The 18754-nt window shown below is 40.8% G+C and overlaps 1 protein-coding gene across 1 annotated transcript in view; it reads right to left on the bottom strand.

Annotated features, from left to right (window-relative positions):
* Window positions 1-7360: 7360 nt before the first annotated feature.
* TMEM241 (transmembrane protein 241) overlaps window positions 7361-18754 on the bottom strand; it is an 85078-nt gene continuing 73684 nt past the window's right edge. Inside the window, exons 14-15 of the mRNA XM_069957697.1 lie at window positions 17756-17820; window positions 7361-8068 (exon numbers count right to left, since the gene is read on the bottom strand). Coding sequence (XP_069813798.1) covers window positions 8008-8068; window positions 17756-17820 — 126 coding nt within the window. The 3' untranslated portion in view covers window positions 7361-8007. The remainder of the gene's footprint in view (window positions 8069-17755; window positions 17821-18754) is intronic.

Genomic DNA, 18754 nt, shown 5'->3' with positions numbered 1-18754 from the left:
TTCTGCCTCTCCCTGCCGTGGCTGGCCCTAACTACAAAAAGCCAGCACTAAGGTTACAGACTCCACTCCAGGCTCTGTTCCCATTGTATCAGCTCTGCTACATCATGTGTGGCAGAGAGAGGCAGAAGCGACAACAGGTGGATCTCCGGGCTGGCAGCAGGGGACAATACAGGGGAGAGGGGAAGGAGAGGGTGGCAGCAGCAGCAAGTGGAGGGTGCACACTATTACTGGAGGCATGGCTTATGTTAGTGGGTTACATGTCCTCCCTCTCCAGGAAGGTGCGGGTCAAGAGCAGGTAGCAAGACAGAGTTTATTCAGTTTAGCTCCTTTTTGGGGGAAGTAGCCAGAAAACAGCTCAAAACACATAATCACTTTCTCTGAACAATATGTTGACCTATGGGTGGGCTATATAACAATAGCAAAAATATTTTGGGTAGAATAACCCTTTAATAGTTACATCTTATCTCCAATTTCTAGAAACACAAAAAGATTTTCAGCAGAAAAAGACCATCTAGGCTGGCCTTATATTATTTCTATTAATATTATTATTATATTAGATATATGTTTATCCCATGCAGGTTTAAATTTAGTTACTGTTGATTTACCAGCCACATCTGCTGAAAGTTTACCCCAAGCGTCTAATACTTTTTCAGTAAAATAATATTTTTTTAGGGTTTCTCCAGATCTATAAAAGGTAGTAGTTCCATACGTCTTTCCTCATATGTTTTACATGCAAGACTGTCCACCATTTTTGTAGCATGTCTTTGGAACCACTCTATTTAATCTTTTTTTTAGGTGAGGTCTCCAGAACTGGACACACTATTCCAGATTTGTTTTACCAGAGCTCTATACAGCGGGATCATAATCTCCCACTTCCTACTGGTAATACCTCTAGCTATACAGCCCAGCATACAATTAGCTTTCCCTACCGCCTGGTTGAACTGGTCATTTTTTTGAGTCACCCCTAAATCCTTCTCTTCTGAAGACTGCACAAATACCTCGAACATAAGAACCAAATTCATATTGAAAAGCTGCAAGAAGTTTTGTGTACTCAGCTGTGACCTATACAATCCTTGCACTTGGGTTGCTGAGCTGATCTTGACTGCAATTTTCCTGTAAGTACAAGCAACACAGCCAAAATATTCTACTCTGTTCTGCCTCAGACTAACAAAGGCCTAAAATTTCTACTTCCAAACAACTCCCTCCGATGTACAGCATGCTGTTTCTATGCTTCCAGTTCATCATAAACATGACCTGTAAGGCTGAGCGAGCCACAGCACTCTGCTAACAGCATGTTTGCCCCTGAAATCACATTTGTGGTTAGGAGTTTCTTCCAAAAATATTTAGTTCAACACTTAGTGGTGGAAATTCCCTGCTTCCAAAACAGTCTTCCCAACAGAGTCAGTCTATAATTCCTAACAGCGAGACGCAGCTTATCCCTCACGCTGTGCTGTCAAAGCTATGACTTTGTATTACTTGTGTTACACTAAACAGGTGTGAGCCGAAAAACTCACATGGACTTAAAGATGCAGCTGCAGAGTGAGCTGATATTGTATTAGTATAAGTGCTACTAAGATTCTCCCACTCAGACACATCCTTCTGTATTATGAATCATCATTGCTTCATGACTTCTCCAGTGCTGAAGTCTTGTACAGTCAGACTTTCATTCAACCTCCTTAAAGTAGTATTCCGAGAACACTCGTTTTTTTTTGTTTTTTTTGAATGCTTCTCTTACTGGCCCCTCATTTCCCAAATCTTTTTGCCCTTTGCATCTTATCACATAATATCTTCATTAGAGATGAGGGACCCTCGAGCATGCTTCGGTTCTCCCAAACTCGAATACTCTATATTTGATTACCGGAGGCTGAAGAAGTTGGAAGCAGCTCTAGGGAGTCCTGTAAAACATGGATACAGCCTATGGCAATAACCATGTTTTTCAGGCAGCCTTAGGGCCAGTTCACATGGAGCAAGACTGGCGGAACCCTCCGCCGCAGAATCTCGCCAACCTCCATGTCATACTGGCCGTCTGTGGGAGGCTTGACATGTTAATTATTCCGAGTGGAGAGAAGAGGTGCGCAAGCCTCCCATAGACGGCCAGTATGACACGGAGGCTGGTGGGATTCTGCGGCGGAGGATTTCGCCAGTTTTCCTCTGTGTGAACTGGCCCTTAGGGCTGCATCCAACTTCTTCAGCCACTGGTAATGAAAAAGGTTTGCTCATCTCTAATTATTTTTTAACATTCCTACTGTTTAGATGCTCCTTGGTGTATATAGTTGATATTCATTTCACATGTGAAAAAAGATAAACCATATCATACAGGGTTGAGACAAATCATGCTTTGGAAGACTGGAGACTACTAAAATGCTATCTGCATTTACAGCTAAATAAATTAACCAATTCATTCATATTATGTCAACTTTTTTCATTGCCTGTGTATGACAACCATATTTGTTGGTCATTGCACAAGTCTACGAAAGTGTTATCAAACTGTCAAGAGGGCGAGGAGGACTTAGGTATTGCAAATACCTGTCTTGGACACAGATTTAAGGAGTTATGTTTAACATACTTAAAGAGGCATTGCCCCATTTTTTTAAAAAGAAATTAACACAGGTCGTGATTGCCTACAGTTTTGCAATATACAGTTTTGTATGTGCTCATATGAAACAGCATGAAAATAACTATTTATAAATGTTAAAATGTATAATAACATTGTCCTTCAATGAATTTAGTTGCAGCATGTCTAGGCTTGTGCTAACTTGGCTACTAATCTGATTTCTCCACAAGTAAAACTGTCAAATAACCTACTGTAAATTAGCACGGCTGCTACTACTGAAAAGGGTGAATAACATTCTTCTCTATTTAATATATACTGGTCATCTAAGGTCACTCTGCAAAACATTCAAATCAAGCAGATTAGATTTTCTAGATGCTATCTAGACCAGTGATTTTCAACTAGTGTGCCGCGACACATGGTCGGGTGTGCCGCGGGGAAAGTTCCCCAAACTATGGTGCCCCTGTGAAACAGGAGAAAACAATGGGTGAGAGAAACATGGGGATGGGGGAGAGAAACAGCGGAGAGAAGCGGGGGGGAGAGAAGTTTGGTGGAGAGAAGTATGGTGGAGAGAAGCACAGGAGAGAAGTATGGTGGAGAGAAGCACAGGAGAGAAGCATGGGGGAGAGAAGCACAGGAGAAGCATGGGGGAGAGAAACACAGGAGAGAAGCAGGGGGAGAAGTATGGTGGAGAGAAGCACAGGAGAGAAGCAGGGGGGAGAAGAATGGTGGAAAGAAGCACAGGAGAGAAGTAGGGGGGAGAAGTATGGTGGAGAGAAGCATGGGGGAGAGAAGCACAGGAGAAAAGTAGGGGGGAGAAGTATGGTGGAGAGAAGCACAGGGGGGAGAAGTATGGGGGAGAGAAGCACTGGAGAGAAGCACAAGTGGGGGGAAGAAAACAGGCCCAGGTTTCACACTGAGTTAGTATAAATACATTTAGAATCTATATCATTAACTATACGTATTATATGTACTGTTTTAGTGTCATTTTGTGCCATTTTGGTTGGTGGTGTGCCCCGGGATTTTTTAAGTATAAAAAGTGTGCCGCGGCTCAAAAAAGGTTGAAAATCACTGATCTAGACCAATACTTTGTTCTTGCTCAGACTTTCCGTATGATGTTTGAATGTCTGTAAGCTGCTCTTACTTACATGATGTTCTGAATAAATTGTATGTGCAAAGCATGGGAACCGAGTGGTTAAAACTATTGCCTTGCAATACTTGGTTCCTGGGATCAAATATGAAGGATTTTGGTTGTCCTTTATATACTGATGGGTTATGTGGCCCTAATACCTGAGATAGAGGATATGAGTGGTGAGAATCTGTACACCACACTATGTAATATGTTGGTGCTATATAAGCAACAAGAAATAAAATAAAGATATAATAGGCCAGATTTATCAATCTGGGGAAAAGAAAAACTGCTGTAATATACAAACAATCAGCTTTTATATCCTAACAAACCATCGTAAAATGAAAGCTGAGCTATAGCAAATCTGCCCCCCACCCCCCACCTCAATCACCAATTGGCTTCAATAGGGAATTTTCTGAAACTGAAATCCATAGGACCTTTAAAAAAAAATTAAAAAATTAAAAATTAAAAGTTGCAACATGACCTGTACGTTAAAGACCACATGTAAAATCTATGCTGTTTTTCACACAGTTTCTACACGTGGGGTCAGACTTATCAAGTGGTATAAAACTTCCAAGCAAGGCAGAAGACACCTGCCAGTGGTGACCATCTCAGCCAAATGACAGCCTGTCCATTTTGAAGCTGAGGGCTTCAGAAGCAATTACCAATTTTCTATAGAGTTTTGATCTCAACATACAATGGTCGTCCTGGAACTAATTACTATTGTACGTTAAGGGACCACTTTACTTACTGTAATATACTTCTCTGTACTTCTTGATGGCTCCTTCTGCTTCAGTTTCTATAACAAGTGTAAGTAACACATGCCTCATACTCCAGTTCATACACAGAGTGATATTATCGTATTATAGGCAAACCAGCCGCCTCCACATATTATGAGCCTCGTTAAACCGTATCTATATAATGCCAGGTTTAGTAATATCATTACATTTAATTACTCTGTAACACCAACACAATGATATACCTGTAAATGTAATTCTGTGTGTAATCGGCTTCACTTAATCCTCTCCTTATACAGTATTTCTGTTATAATTTCTACTGTGTTTGGTTTTGTTCAGTTAGAACAGCATGAGTTTACGATGACTAAAGTCAAAGATAGTAGCACTAAAGGACAGTGCCAACATAATGCAGCTAGTAAATAAAGCGGCGCCAATACCAGCTGTTCCTGGTGGGTTGCTACAAATGTGGCAATGTATTTATAGCGGAGGATTCTGGATAGGAAAGTATACATCTATGGAGTAGGTCTGACGGAGAAATCCATACTATATGACTTAGATGGGCACTGTCGCTTTAAATATCATGTGAAATATCCTAGAAACATGTCAAAAGTTTTGATCAGTGAGTGCCTGGGTTTTCTGACCCTAATGGTTGGTGTGAGTCTTAACACCCAGACTTCTTGTGAATGAGGTTCTCTATATATAAGGGCTCATTCACACTATTCGTGCTGCGGATCGCGACACAGATCGGAGAGCATGATGTGCTCTCCTGTCATCTCATCCACTACTTCCTGCGCTGACCGGCTACACACGTTTACCGGAAATGGCCTGGACTACACTGCCAGGAGAAGGTAGCTTAGTCCAGGCCACTTCTGGTGAAGATGAAGCTGGTCAGCGCAGGGAGAAGGTGAGTAGTAGATGAGATGACAGGAGAGCACATCATTTTCTCTTGTCATGTCGGTGGCCAGGCCGTGATCCGTGCAGTTATCCGCACTAGGACGTGTCCTATATTTTCGCGGTGCAGGTCGTGGCACGGATCATGTGAAACCTTTCAATGTAATCCTAATTGTTATAATGAGGAAGACACTGCTAAAAAGTGATCTCTACAGAACAGGTCAGCTTATTAGGCTTGGTGGCAGAATCAAAGCTGCAAGACTTCAGGATCATTTTAAAGGTAAACTAACTGCAGGTATGAAGAATCTAACCTGCTGCTATGTTCCCATACAGAAGGACACACTAAAAAAGGTTTCTCATCTTCATCCTCATCTTTTGCAATCCTCTTCTTCATTGATATGTTAATTAGGATGTTCGGCGCACTGAGGGTGGTACTACGGTCCTTGGTGCGCCAATCTCCTCACCTGCTGCCTCATCGTAAGTATTGACGTCAGTGATGTCACTCTCGCCATTCACCACTGCACAGTGTCGAATGATTATTATTGAAGAGGGGCCAGTAAACAGGTAGATTTGAGCACCAAGGGCTGTAATACTGCGCCCAGTGCATTTAACTTCCTAAATTAACTTCCTAAACATGTTTAACTTCCTAAACATAATAAAATGAAGGAAAACGAGAAGACAGAGGATGAAGGTAAGAAAACTCCTCTTCATCTCCTTCTTTAAGGTCTGCTCCATGGGAAGATAACAGCAGGTTAGATTACTCTAACCAGCTGCTAGTTTATTTTTAAAATAAACGTAGTAAAATGGATAATTAGAAAAATGTCACCAAAAATTGTAATAATTTATTTTTTATTTTTTTTGCAGGAAGTTGATGGAGTGACAAAAGAAGCCCCCTCCAACTGACTACCAACTTCCGTTGCCACAGTCACTACTGACTTCAGCGTATATGGGGTTAAAGCGACTCTGTACCCACAATCTGTCGCCCCCAAACCACTTGTACCTTCGGATAGCTGCTTTTAATCCAAGATCTGTCCTGGGGTCCATTCGGCAAGTGATGCAGTTAGTGTCCTAAAAAACAACTTTTAAACTTGCAGCCCTGTGCCAAACGGCCGTGGCTTAGAGTATCTGTGCCCTAACTTTGCACCGTCCCTCCTCCCCACCCTCTTTATCATTAGGAATGCCCCTGGCAGATTTTTTCCTATTCCTCTGCAGTGAACATTGCACAGGTGCCTTAACCATCCAGCTCATGTGCTGTGCTGACACAGGTGATGAATAGGAGACAATCTGCCTGGAGAATTCCTCATGATGAAGAGGGCGGGGAGGAGGGACGGAGAGGTTGTGCTAGCCTAAGGGCTCTGTTACACGGGACATTTATCATGCGAAAAATCGTTATATCGTTTGAATTTAAATGATAATCGTTCTGTGTAATTGCAGGCAACGATTGAAATATCGTTCGCATGTCGTTCATCGTTTATTTAGATCTGAACCTAAAATTGTGGTTAATCGTTTGCTGTAATTCCACATCCGTTCACTAATTGTTCGGTGTAATTGCACATTGTCCATTGTTTTGCTGGGATCAAAAGGAATAAACGATCATAGTAACTATCGTAACTAACTACCATCGTTCTGTGTAATATGGCGGACAATTTCAGGTTAACGATAAACAATCTAGTTTATCGTTAGTCGTTTATCGTTAAAAATTGCTCCGTGTAATAGGACCCTAATGCACACACACTAAGCCACGGCAGTTTGGCACAGGGCTGCAAGTTTAAAAGTTGTTTTTTAGGACAATAACCTGCCGAACGGACCCCAGGACAGATCTTGGGTTAAGAACAGCTATCCGAAGGTACAAGCGGTTTGGGGGGGACAGATTGTGGGTACAGAGTCTCTTTAAACGGTTGGCAACACCATTCACTGAAATGCAGCATTGTGAACTTTGTGTAGTGCATCCAAAATTGCCATGTATTGTTTATAGCATTAAAAATAGTTTCAATTAAAGCTATGTAATCCTGATTTGCATACACACGTGCAATTATCGAGCACAATGATACATAAAAGTATGAAATATATTTTAATCAGTATGAAGTCATGTGTGTTTAGTAAAATATACTATTGGACAGTGGAAGATTTCAGCACATAGAAATACAAATTACTGTACAGATAGATAAATACATAAAACAGTATCGGGGGTACACTGAACAACATGGGCAAGGGACATTTATAATGTTGACACTGATCATAGATCAACAATTGTGCCACTTCCCTCTTCCCCATTTGGCATGATCATAACATTTATTCCACATAAGCAGCATTATAAATAAATGGAGTCCACACACATACTATACCTTTCCTCAACAAATGTGCAATGAGTGTTTCAAGCAAATTATGAGAAAAGGGATTCCATTAAGGCCATGGATTTTTTTTTATAAGCCTTGGTGGAAACATTCTATTGATGGCCATGTAAGTGGACTGAACCTACACAGAAGGGAGTTAATGACTATTAGCGGCCTGAGCATACCAGCATAACCCTACTGCTAATGTGTGCCCAATAAATAATGTGTTCATTGTAGGAACAAAACCATACTAGTATTCCACTTCTGACTGCTGTAGGTGTCAAGGAATAAAACATAATTTCATGTTTGTTTGATGATGTCATGGAAAATCCAATCCCGACAAGAAATTCACATAGGAATATCTTCTCATGAACCCATCTTCTCTGTATAGACACGAAGAATCTCTCCAAGTGCACATGCCAGGAAACTGCAAAGAAAACCCAAAAAGAATTGTTTTCTATTACATGAAAATTAAATTTTTTGTAACATCTTCATCAAATCAATTATACTGACAATTCCCATTTTCTCTCTGTGGGTTTAGGGCGCCCATATTGCCAGAGCTGCTGTTACCAGCATTGAGTGCTTTACAGAAGCCAAATAGACAGTAGGAACCTGCGGTCTGGAGGAATGCTGCAGCATGAGACTGTCTCATGTAGCGAACTGGAGAGCATAGTAAGCAGTGGAAGTCTGAACACCCAGGCTCCAACTAATAAAAACTTTTCACTTGTCTCTCTGTCCATGTATCCTTCCTTTAGCTATATGACGTTTGCCACTGCTGTTTGCTGAGAAACCGCCCCACACTATGATGTTCCTACCTCCAAACTTCTTTGGCTTGTCTGCCCGAGATAAGTGATATGTTTGCTGTATTGGTCTACTAAGCATTGCTCCCATCTAGACAAAATTCTACTCCACACTGATGAGGGGCAACACCCTGAAACAGCTGTCTGTGGATGGATACCTAGCTTCGGTATTTCCCTGGTCATATCATTAGACTTATAAATTGACTGAAGGTGCCAATTAATATGGTGGGTTTTGGTAGTCTCCGTACAGGAGCCATGCCTTTGCTAGGTCCTTCCCTGGAGGGCCGTAACTGTGGCTCCATGGACTTTTTTGCATATCAATGTTTCCCAGGGGCAATGCACCTAGGATTTCACTGTATTGGAGGATTTAACTATATTGGGCGATTTAACCAGCAGCTGAAAGTGTTTTCTTTGGCTGGCCTCCCTGAGATCAGTGAGCTGTTTGCTGTATTGGTCTACTAGGCATTGCTCCCACCTAGCCAGAATCCTACTCCACACTGATGATGAAGGGGAACACCCCAAAACTGCTGTCTGTGGATGAATACCTGGCTTCAGTATTTTCCTGGTCATATCATCAGTCGAAATTGAGCTGGATGCTGACTCAAGGGCCCACTTTATATGGTGGCTTTGGTGGTCTCTGTACAGAAGCAATCCCTTTGCTAGGTCCTTTCCTGGGTGGATATCTGGCTAGTCCCGTGCATTGAGACTCATAACTGTGACTTGGTAGTGTGGCTTTTGTTTAGGTGATATGCAGTGCCACTCCAAACAGTGTGTATTACGGTATCTTTCTTTCTTAAGCCCTTCAGAGATAGTCCTTGGCTCTTGGACAACTCTTCTGATAATTCTTTTCAGTACTCTGTATGAAATCTTGTGGAGAGCACCTGGTCATTGCCAGTTTATGGTGAAATGTTTATTCCACTTCAAAATTATGGCCCCAACAGTGCTCACTGAAACCATCATGAGATATTTCTTGTGTGGAACCTTGGTAAAGAGACACCTTTTTATAGGCCAGTATTTGCAGATAAGTGGCAGCAAAAAATTCACAATGAAAGGCAGGTAGCCATAGATAGCAAGATAGCAAAAGAAACCCCCCAAAATTCTTCAAATATATTAATGCAAAAAAAGGTCAGAGCATGTAGGACCCCTAAATAATGGTGATGGGGAGTTAATAACTGGGGATCATGAGGAAGCTGAGTTACTTAATGGGTTCTTCAGCTCTGTATATACAAAAGAAGAGGATGGATCTGTGGTGGGCGGGGCCAGTGCTGCTAACACATGTAATGTACTGAACTGGTTTACTATAGATATGGTCCATGAAAAATTAAATAAACTCAATGTAACTAAAGCTCCAGGGCCTGATGAATTACACCACAGAGTTCTTAGGGAACTCAGTTCTGTAATTTTTCTACCCTTGTATGAAATATTTAGTGATTCTTTGCTTACTGGTATTGTGCCGAGAGACTGGCGTAAGGCAAATCTAGTGCCGATCTTCAAAAAGGGCTCTCGAACTTCCCCAGGTAACTATAGACCTGTAAGCTTAACGTCCATTGTGGGGAAATTATTGAGAGGGCTTATAAGGGACTACAGCCAGGAATATGTAGTGGCTAATAGTATTATAAGTGATAACCAGCATGGTTTTACTAAGGACAGAAGCTGTCAAACCAACCTAATATGTTTCTACGAAGAGGTGAGTAGAAGCCTGGATAGGGGGCGGCTGTGGATATCGTGTACCTGGATTTTGCAAAAGCGTTTGACACAGTTCCTCATGGGCGTCTGATGGGTAACTCAAAGTCTATCGGTTTGGAAAGTTTAATGTGTAACTGGATTGATAACTGGCTTAATAATCATACCCAGAGAGTGGTGGTCAATGAATTTTACTCCGAATGGTCCCCGGTAATAAATGGTGTACCCCAAGGGTCAGTACTGGGCCCCCTTCCGTTTAACTTGTTTATTAATGATATTGACAATGGAATTAACAGCAATGTTTCTATCTTTGCAGATGACACCAAGCTTTGTAGTACAGTAAAGTCTATGGAAGATGTGCAGATGTTACAGGAGGACTTAGATTCACTGAGTGTTTGGGCGTCCACTTGGCAAATAAGGTTCAATGTGGATAAATGTAAAGTTATGCACCTGGGTACAAATAACCCACATGCATCATATGTCCTAGGGGGAGTTACACTGGGAGAGTCACTGATGGAGAAGGATCTGGGTGTACTTGTAGATAATAGACTACAGAACAGCACATAATGTCAGTCAGCTGCTTCTAAGGCCAGCAGGATATTGTTATGCATTAAAACAGGTAGGGACTCTCAGGACAGGGACATAATATTACCTCTTTACAAAGCTTTGGTGCGGCCTCATCTGGAGTATGCTGTCCAGTTTTCATAAAAAGGATGTTCTAGAGCTGGAGAGGGTACAAAGACGGGCAACTAAACTAATAAGGGGAATGGAGCATCTTAGTTATGAGGAGAGATTAAAAGAATTACATTTGTTTAGTCTGAAGAAGAGACGTTTGAGGGGAGATATGATTAATTTATTTAAATATATATATGGCCCCTACAAGAAATATGGGGAAAAGATGTTCAAGGTAAAACCACCTCAAAAGGACAAGGGGGCTGCCTCCGACTGGAGAAAAAAAAGGTTCAATCTCCGGAGGCGACAAACCTTCTTTACAATGAGAACTGTGAATCTGTGGAACAGTCTACCACAGGATCTGGTCACAGCAAAAACAGTAGAGGGCTTCAAAACAGGGCTAGACAAGTTCTTAGAGCAAAATAATATAAATGCATATGTATAGAACCTATCACCCCTCCCCCTTCCCTGTATCCATCCCCTCCTTGGTTAAACTTGATGGACATGTGTCTTTTTTCAACCGTATTAACTATGTAACTATGATTGCATTCTTATCACTGACAGTTTTCAGCTGGTGACTTTTCAAGGTTTTTTTGGACCTGTTGGAAGTGTTCAATACTTATTCCGTGTCATTTCTCATCATTGCACATAACTTAAAGACATCTATGGTTTGCTTTCGTTGCCCGTGTGCATTGAATGGGTTGTTACCACATCTGGTGAGAATTTCATGTCAATAGCACATTTAGAAATGTATTGACTTAGAAAACTGATATGTTTAATGCTAACTTAACCCACTGTATCTGATAAACTTTGTGCTTATACTTCTACCTTAATATCTTTGATTGCCAGCTTGAACTTGGCCAGTTTTTATGTCTTGCATAACAAACGTTGTATTAACCCAAAATGAAAGTAATCTTGGAATTAAATCTTACATCTTACTTGACGTAAGAAACTATAAAGCTTCTTATTATGAAATAATTGTAGATGTAATTTGGAGAGACTTGTGTCTGGGCACTCAGCCCTTCACAGCATGTAAACCTGATGTAAGTTTTCATTTTTCACGCCTCACTGCACATTACATGAAACTAACCAGGATAAGGGTTTGTGTGAAGTGTTAGCCTCTATTCTGAAGACCAGAACAAAACAGCAATAATCCTTGGTTGATGGGGGACAATCTAACCATAAACAATTCAGTCACACGGCCTTCAACAATAGTGCCACGTGTATAAATGTAAAGAAAAAGTGTGGCACTGTGCTAGCCAGAAAAATATGTGCTTTATGCTTAAACAAATTATTTGTGCAAGTTTTAGGAGCACAGAGGCCCCTTAATCAGAATATTTAAGTGAATGACTAATGAATGAACATAACAAAAAGTAACACCAAGACTTTGCATATGATTTTTTGTGTGTGTGTGTGTGGGGGGGGGATATGCATCATTAAGATGAGTGAAAGTAATAAAACTAAGGTTCTTGTTACAGATGGAACGGCATTGGAGATGATGGCCAATGTGGTATTACATGGACAGACTGCTGCCAGATGTACATTACAATCAAGTAATATGCATATTTAAGATTTCTTTCGTGAGGCTCTACTATCATGCAGGCAGGTTTAGCATTTGTGTTTATTTTTATCATTCCAGTAATTGACGAACACTAGTTTTTTTTTTTTTTTAAATGTAAATCAGTTGACAAACAAGTGTTTACTCATCCGCTGATCACTGGGCCTATTACCCAGGCCAATATCGGTCTGTTCAGCTAATAATTGCTAATAAATGAAATATGGCCCTTAGTTCAAGGATACAACACAAACATATAATATAAACACATCAATAAGCCATTACCGTAAAACTAAAATGACTCTAATCCATTGAGGCATGGACTCCACAAGACCTCTAAAGGTGACCAGTGGTATATGGAACGAAGATATTGGCAGCAGTAAGTTGCAAGGTGAGGTCTCAATGAATCAGACTTGTTTTCCTGTACACACCACAGAAGCTTGGTCACACTGAGGTATGGAAAATGTGGAGGCCAAGTCAACATAATTCTTTGCTACTCTGAATTTCTAAAAAAATTCGGAATAATTTTTGCTATGTGGAAGGGTGCATTATCCTGCTGAAAAGGCCATTGCCGCTAAGACAGAGCATTTTCATGACAGGGTGGGCTCTTTATTTTAAGAGATAAATAAAAAACATAAGTAACATAAGTAAATGTGATTTATGAGATAAGGCCAGATTTTACTATAAATAGCCAGCATTATTTTTACTCTACTACAGTAGGTATTCTGTGGGATCCAGTAGTGGATTATAATAGGTGCGTTTTGGGCAGTAGCCCAGGGCCTTGAGCTCCTGGGGGCTCATGGCCACCCAAACTGACTTGTACTTTGAGTGGTGTATTGTCTCCTGGCTAGAATTTTGCCATAGTTTGCAAAAAAATTTTTACTACAATTTTGCGCAAATCAGGGCAAAACTGCTGCCAGAAGACAATTCATAGAACATACTGACGGACCTTATCATGTGACTGTGATGTCTTTTACCAAATTCAAAATAAAAGTACTTTATTAAAATGAAAAGTGAGCACAGTGCTGCCTATCCCGTACTACGAGCACCATGCTAGTGCCACCATAGTTACAGTGATGTGGGGGGGAGGAGGCCAAGCTTGGTCAACAGCTTATGGTAAAGTTAATCCACCCCTGCTGGGATCACATCTGGGGGGCTAGTCTTCTCATTCCATGTGTATCAATGAACCTTTGGTGGGCATGTCACTGTTGCTGGTTCAGAAAAAAACACCGTTTTGGAGACACTTCGACACTCTGGTCTAACCCATCACAATTTGGCCCTTGTCATAGTTCCTAAGATCCTTTTCCTGCCTCCAACACATTGATGTTTACATAATATATAATATATTCCAACACTTGACAGGCACCACTGGCACAAGATAATTCTTTTAGCCGTCAGTGGTGCTTATTAGCAGGCTCCTGAGAGAAAATGAAACTGACTACTATAAAGATATACATGCCCATTTAGACAAAAATGCGAATGTTTGCTCTTAAACTCTATTTTTCATGTATATCTGCTTTAAATCTGAGCCAATAAACTAATTAATGTATGCAGTGCAGACAAACAACTCAACAAAAAATTTCCCACATTGCTGTTCAAGAGCTCTACATACTATGTGTGACCTTTGTAACTTTTTTCCTTCCTTCATTGAGCTTCGGTGCCTGGGAAGGAAGCCAAGTTACAAGTCATGTAGATTACAGTAGATCAGAGCAGCAGGATTGTATTGCTTCATGAAACAAGTGAGAAGAAGCCTTTCTCAAACACAGCAGAGTAATGGGGTCGGCAGAACATAAAATGTACATTTTTACATTGATCCACTACTAGCGTTAATCTACACCAACCATGCCATATTTAGAAGATTTAACTTTTCCATTGCCAGCAATGAAATATATGTCTCGATCATTACAGAAAAATAGCCTGTAAATCTTGAGATGGTATAAACTTCTTCAAAAATACAGATTCTTACAAAACTGTTTCAAGTATTTCAGTATGAAAACATTCCTTTAAATGACCCAAAATTTTTTACTTGGGGCCTTTTAAGGGCATTGTGACTTCAATCGCCTTTGTCAGAAAAGATTGCCAAAAAAGCAGTCTAAATCATGTTAAAACAGTTTAGCATGCCATTTAGATTATGGCTCTATTACAAGTTCAACTTATTTTGCAGACTCTGAGTGGATAAAAAAAATAAAAAACATTTTTTTGTCCACTCAAATCCTGCCTAATAAATGGACAATAGATGAAAACCTGATGGACCCTACTAAAGACAATGCGATCTCTTGGAATCGGTCTGGATCCATTGGTGTTTGTTGTTTAACAGACCATGCACCTCCATTTGTAATGCTTGACGATCTCTGTGATGATCTCTCCGCATCAGGCTATGCCAATACAGTGATCCCTCAACTTACGATGACCTTATGTCACAATATTTTCAACATACAATGGTCCTTTCTGGACAATTGTAACTTGAGACAGACTCAACATACAATGCTACAGACAGTCAGGATCTGCGACACATCTGAATAACTAGATGACTGACCAACAGAAGTGGACATGATGCTGTTTAAGTCATGGGAGTGTTTATGTCAAGGGAAAAGCCCGGTGGCCAAAGACAGAAAAAGATGGTAAAGTCGACCAAACTGACTAGTATCTGACAAAAATGGCTGCATTGTAAGTCATGGAGATTGCATCTTAAGGAATTAAACATGACGACTGATTAAAACATTGTGACTTTTGCAAGGACTTGGAAGAGGATGCATTTGCTGACAGGCTGGAGTTTAGTGACGGGGATACTCTTTACCTCAGTAGAAAGGTCAATCTCCACAATATTAATATTTGGGGCCTTGTGCCCTTTTTAGGTACATAAGGGACTCACCCAATGTAAAATTGTTATGTGCAGACACAAAGTTTACGGTCCCTTCATTTTAGCTGTGAACTCACTCCACTCACTGGTCACTCCAACCTCCATATGTTAAAGGAATGGCTTATACCACAGATATATGCTGTATATAGCAGATCTGCCGCTAAGAGGAACGGCACACCTTCTGGGGTGGGCTCTGTGTATCTGCCCCCCAAACACAGGTTCTGAAAGGCCTGAGATGATGCATCCTTGAAACAGTGCAGTCCATATCAGAGGTTATGCCGGCACATGTTGGACGGAACTTTGAACATTTGTACTGTACAGATAAAGCTTAGATAAATAGTGGGCCTTTTCATAATACATTTGTGTTATATTCTCTTGGTTATGAATACTGAGGCTATAATTTTGCACCACCCTATTTGACACACCCTGTACATTAGACAGAGCTGTCTAATCTCAACCACTGATAAGCCTGTGAGAGGAGCTTTTCAGGACATAGAGGACTGAAAGGAGGAAAAGCAGAATAGGGTGCAACAGATATGTTTTCAAAGAAAAAAAATTCATAGGTGGATGTTTTAAAGAGGTTGTCCAGGGGAAAAAAAAAAAAAAAAATCGCCTTTCCCCTATCCACAGGATAGGTAAAAAATAGGAGGTTGTGGGGGGTCCGTCGTCTGTAACACCCGCCAATCTCAGTATCGGGCCCCACCTGCTCTGTTAGGAGATAGGGGGAAAGTTTTTTTTTTTTTTTTTTTTCCTGGAATACCCCTTTAAGGCTTGGTTTACTTTCTACTGTATGCTCCACTTGGGGCAAGATGGTGGTAAAAAGTAGAAAAAAAGTTTCACAAGAGCATAATATGAATACATGAACACGTCAATGTGAATACATTTTGGAATATGTTTTTAAACTGCAAGTCCCAGTCCCTCCATTGGTCTAATGACCAATGAAACTTGTGGCTGTAAAATGCATTTGTTTTCAGCTTGTGTAAAACCAGACAGCATAAAGGGAAGCTTCAGTGACGGCAGAAGAGAAGCTTTTCTCTGGCTGCTAAATGTGTATCAAAGTGGCTTCTACATAATAAAGCTGGTGCTAACTGGAGGTCCATTTTACTGTAGGTCTTATGTTTTCTGTGGGGGAAATCTGCCTTTACTGTGGGTTTTGTTATTTTAGGTAAATCGTTGACTTGTTTTCTTTTGAGGTTATAGTGTTGTTGCTAGAAAGAGAACATTTTAATATTAAGGTTGTCTGCTCTTTGTCTATATTAACATCACGGCTATGCTTGTTCTTAAATATGTTACTAATACATGTAATGTGATTGGAACCTGATACTTCTCTTCAGCCCAATTCTTTTGGGTTTAGTGCTTTTTGGTTTAATGTAATAGGCGGTTTCACTTTGACTAGGAAGTGTGAGATGATTTTTGGCGATTGTGTTACATGGAGGGAGAAAAAAAAATACATCAGTCACACATCATCACCAACTAAAGGAATCTTTATGAAGTCAAGAGAGGGAAAACAAAGTGGTATCTTAACGTGTGCCAGTACTGGGTCATAATTACCTTCCTGACAAGAAAACAAAGACCAGTTTGAACACTTTTAAACAACTCTTTGAAATTAAGGAGTTGTGCCCATTGCCAAAAATGGCTGACAAGTCGTCGGTCTTCCATTACAGAGAAGTCATCACAAGGACTCCACAAAACACAGTTAAAGTAACTGCACCAAGCCTGTTTCTATCCTCCAGAACCCTGCCAATACACTTTGCACCCAATGTGGGACATTTATCAAGACGTATGCCAGTCTTAAATAAAGCCCTACCCCCATTTACCCGGCTGGATTTACTAAGAGGCGCATGCCTCTTGGTAAAGCCGGCAGGACCAGCAGGTAAACATTTCCATGTGGTTGATGCCTGTTTCTAGGCATAAACAATGATAACTTACGAAAGGGAGGGGCCTCCTGCCAGCACAACCCCCTTTGAATTTCTAAAAGCAATCTATGTAAGACTAAATCAATTAAAGGGGAACTTCTGAATCTGGCATTACCAATTGTTAAGCAGCCTGAATACATTGGGCTACTTCTGGGCAATGTAGGCTGTAGCCAGCAGGAGACTCATGGAGCTCTTTACACCTTGACAGCAATCTGAATGTAATTTATTGCCTGCAGCTCACAGGAATTGGTGTATTATAGCTTGAAGCTTACCAGCAGTGGGACAAAGTGGCTCTTTAAATCTTATTGCATTAATTTTGCAGCATGCACCCACTGTGGTATTCTGCCAGAGAACAAGAGTCACCCATGCAAAGGTGCCATCATAGTCACCGCTGCATTTGCACACAGCAGATTTGGCATTGGTCCAAATAAAATGCCACATTTACAATATGTGTATGACTTCTGGTTTCTATTCTTAGTGGGAGTAGGAGCTCATACGTCATGGAGGTACACACCTGATAGTATTACAGCATGCATCTCTGTGACATATTCACTTGATAAAGTCTACAGTATGTGGGAAATGGAAGTATGACACTATATAAGGTGCAAAAATCATACAGCTTCCTTACCATATAGCCAGAGGAACATTTAAGGATATTTCAAATACAAACAGTGACATAACTGCAGTAAGAACCTGAAACAGAAAAGAATAGAATCAAAATATCATACATTTCAGAATACAAACAATAATTCTTCTACAGACAATTGTAGAACGTTCTGGAGAAGTATGTTATCTTTCTATATACAGTATACTTACTGTGGATCAGGTACACCGAAACACTTTGGAACAACATAAAACTTACTGGTTTTAAAGCAGACTGTCATTCACTAAATAGAACTTGCCCAGACTCTATTCCAGAATGAGCAGGAATTCCAATATTCTGAATTAGCTGCTATGATGTCTCCATATACCACACACAGAGAAGAGGGCATATTGCAATATTAAAACAGTTAGCTGTAAATTCAGCTCTTGCAGAAATAACATTTACTAGAGATTTGAGCAGCTTTTCTGCATGTTTTTATATTCTTCTGTCCCTATACACTTATATACTTTTGTTGGCCGTACCCGACACCCGCAAAAAGTTTGGCTGTCAGTGGACTAACATCCACCTTGATCCGCACCTCTCACTCCAGTCTCCAGGACTTCACCCGAGCTGCATCAGTTCTATGGAATGCATTACCCAAGACTGTCAGACTCACCACCAATACCCAAAGCTTCAAACGTGCCCTCAAAACACATCTGTTCAAACAGGCTTACCAGGTTCCCTAATTTTGACTCAACCCTCAACCCCCCCTCCACACACACACACACACACACACACACACAGACACATACATACACGCACACACACACCAAGCATTTAAGCACTTAGACCTGTGCATGCAGGCATTGGCTGGTGACAGGTTCACCCCCCCTTACCCGCACTGCCTTATTCATAAAGATGGCCGGACCATAGTAACAATGATGCACTTTGCCCCTCTGCCATTTTGTCTCGCACCCCCTCCTGATAGTGTGTAAGCTCATGCATGCGAGCAGGGACCTCACTCCTCATGTATGGATAATTATA

The sequence above is a fragment of the Dendropsophus ebraccatus genome, chromosome 2, assembly GCF_027789765.1.
Source record: "Dendropsophus ebraccatus isolate aDenEbr1 chromosome 2, aDenEbr1.pat, whole genome shotgun sequence".
Taxonomy (NCBI): Eukaryota; Metazoa; Chordata; class Amphibia; order Anura; family Hylidae; genus Dendropsophus; species Dendropsophus ebraccatus.
Note: the sequence above shows the minus strand (reverse complement) of the source record. Positions and strands in the feature narration are given on the sequence as shown.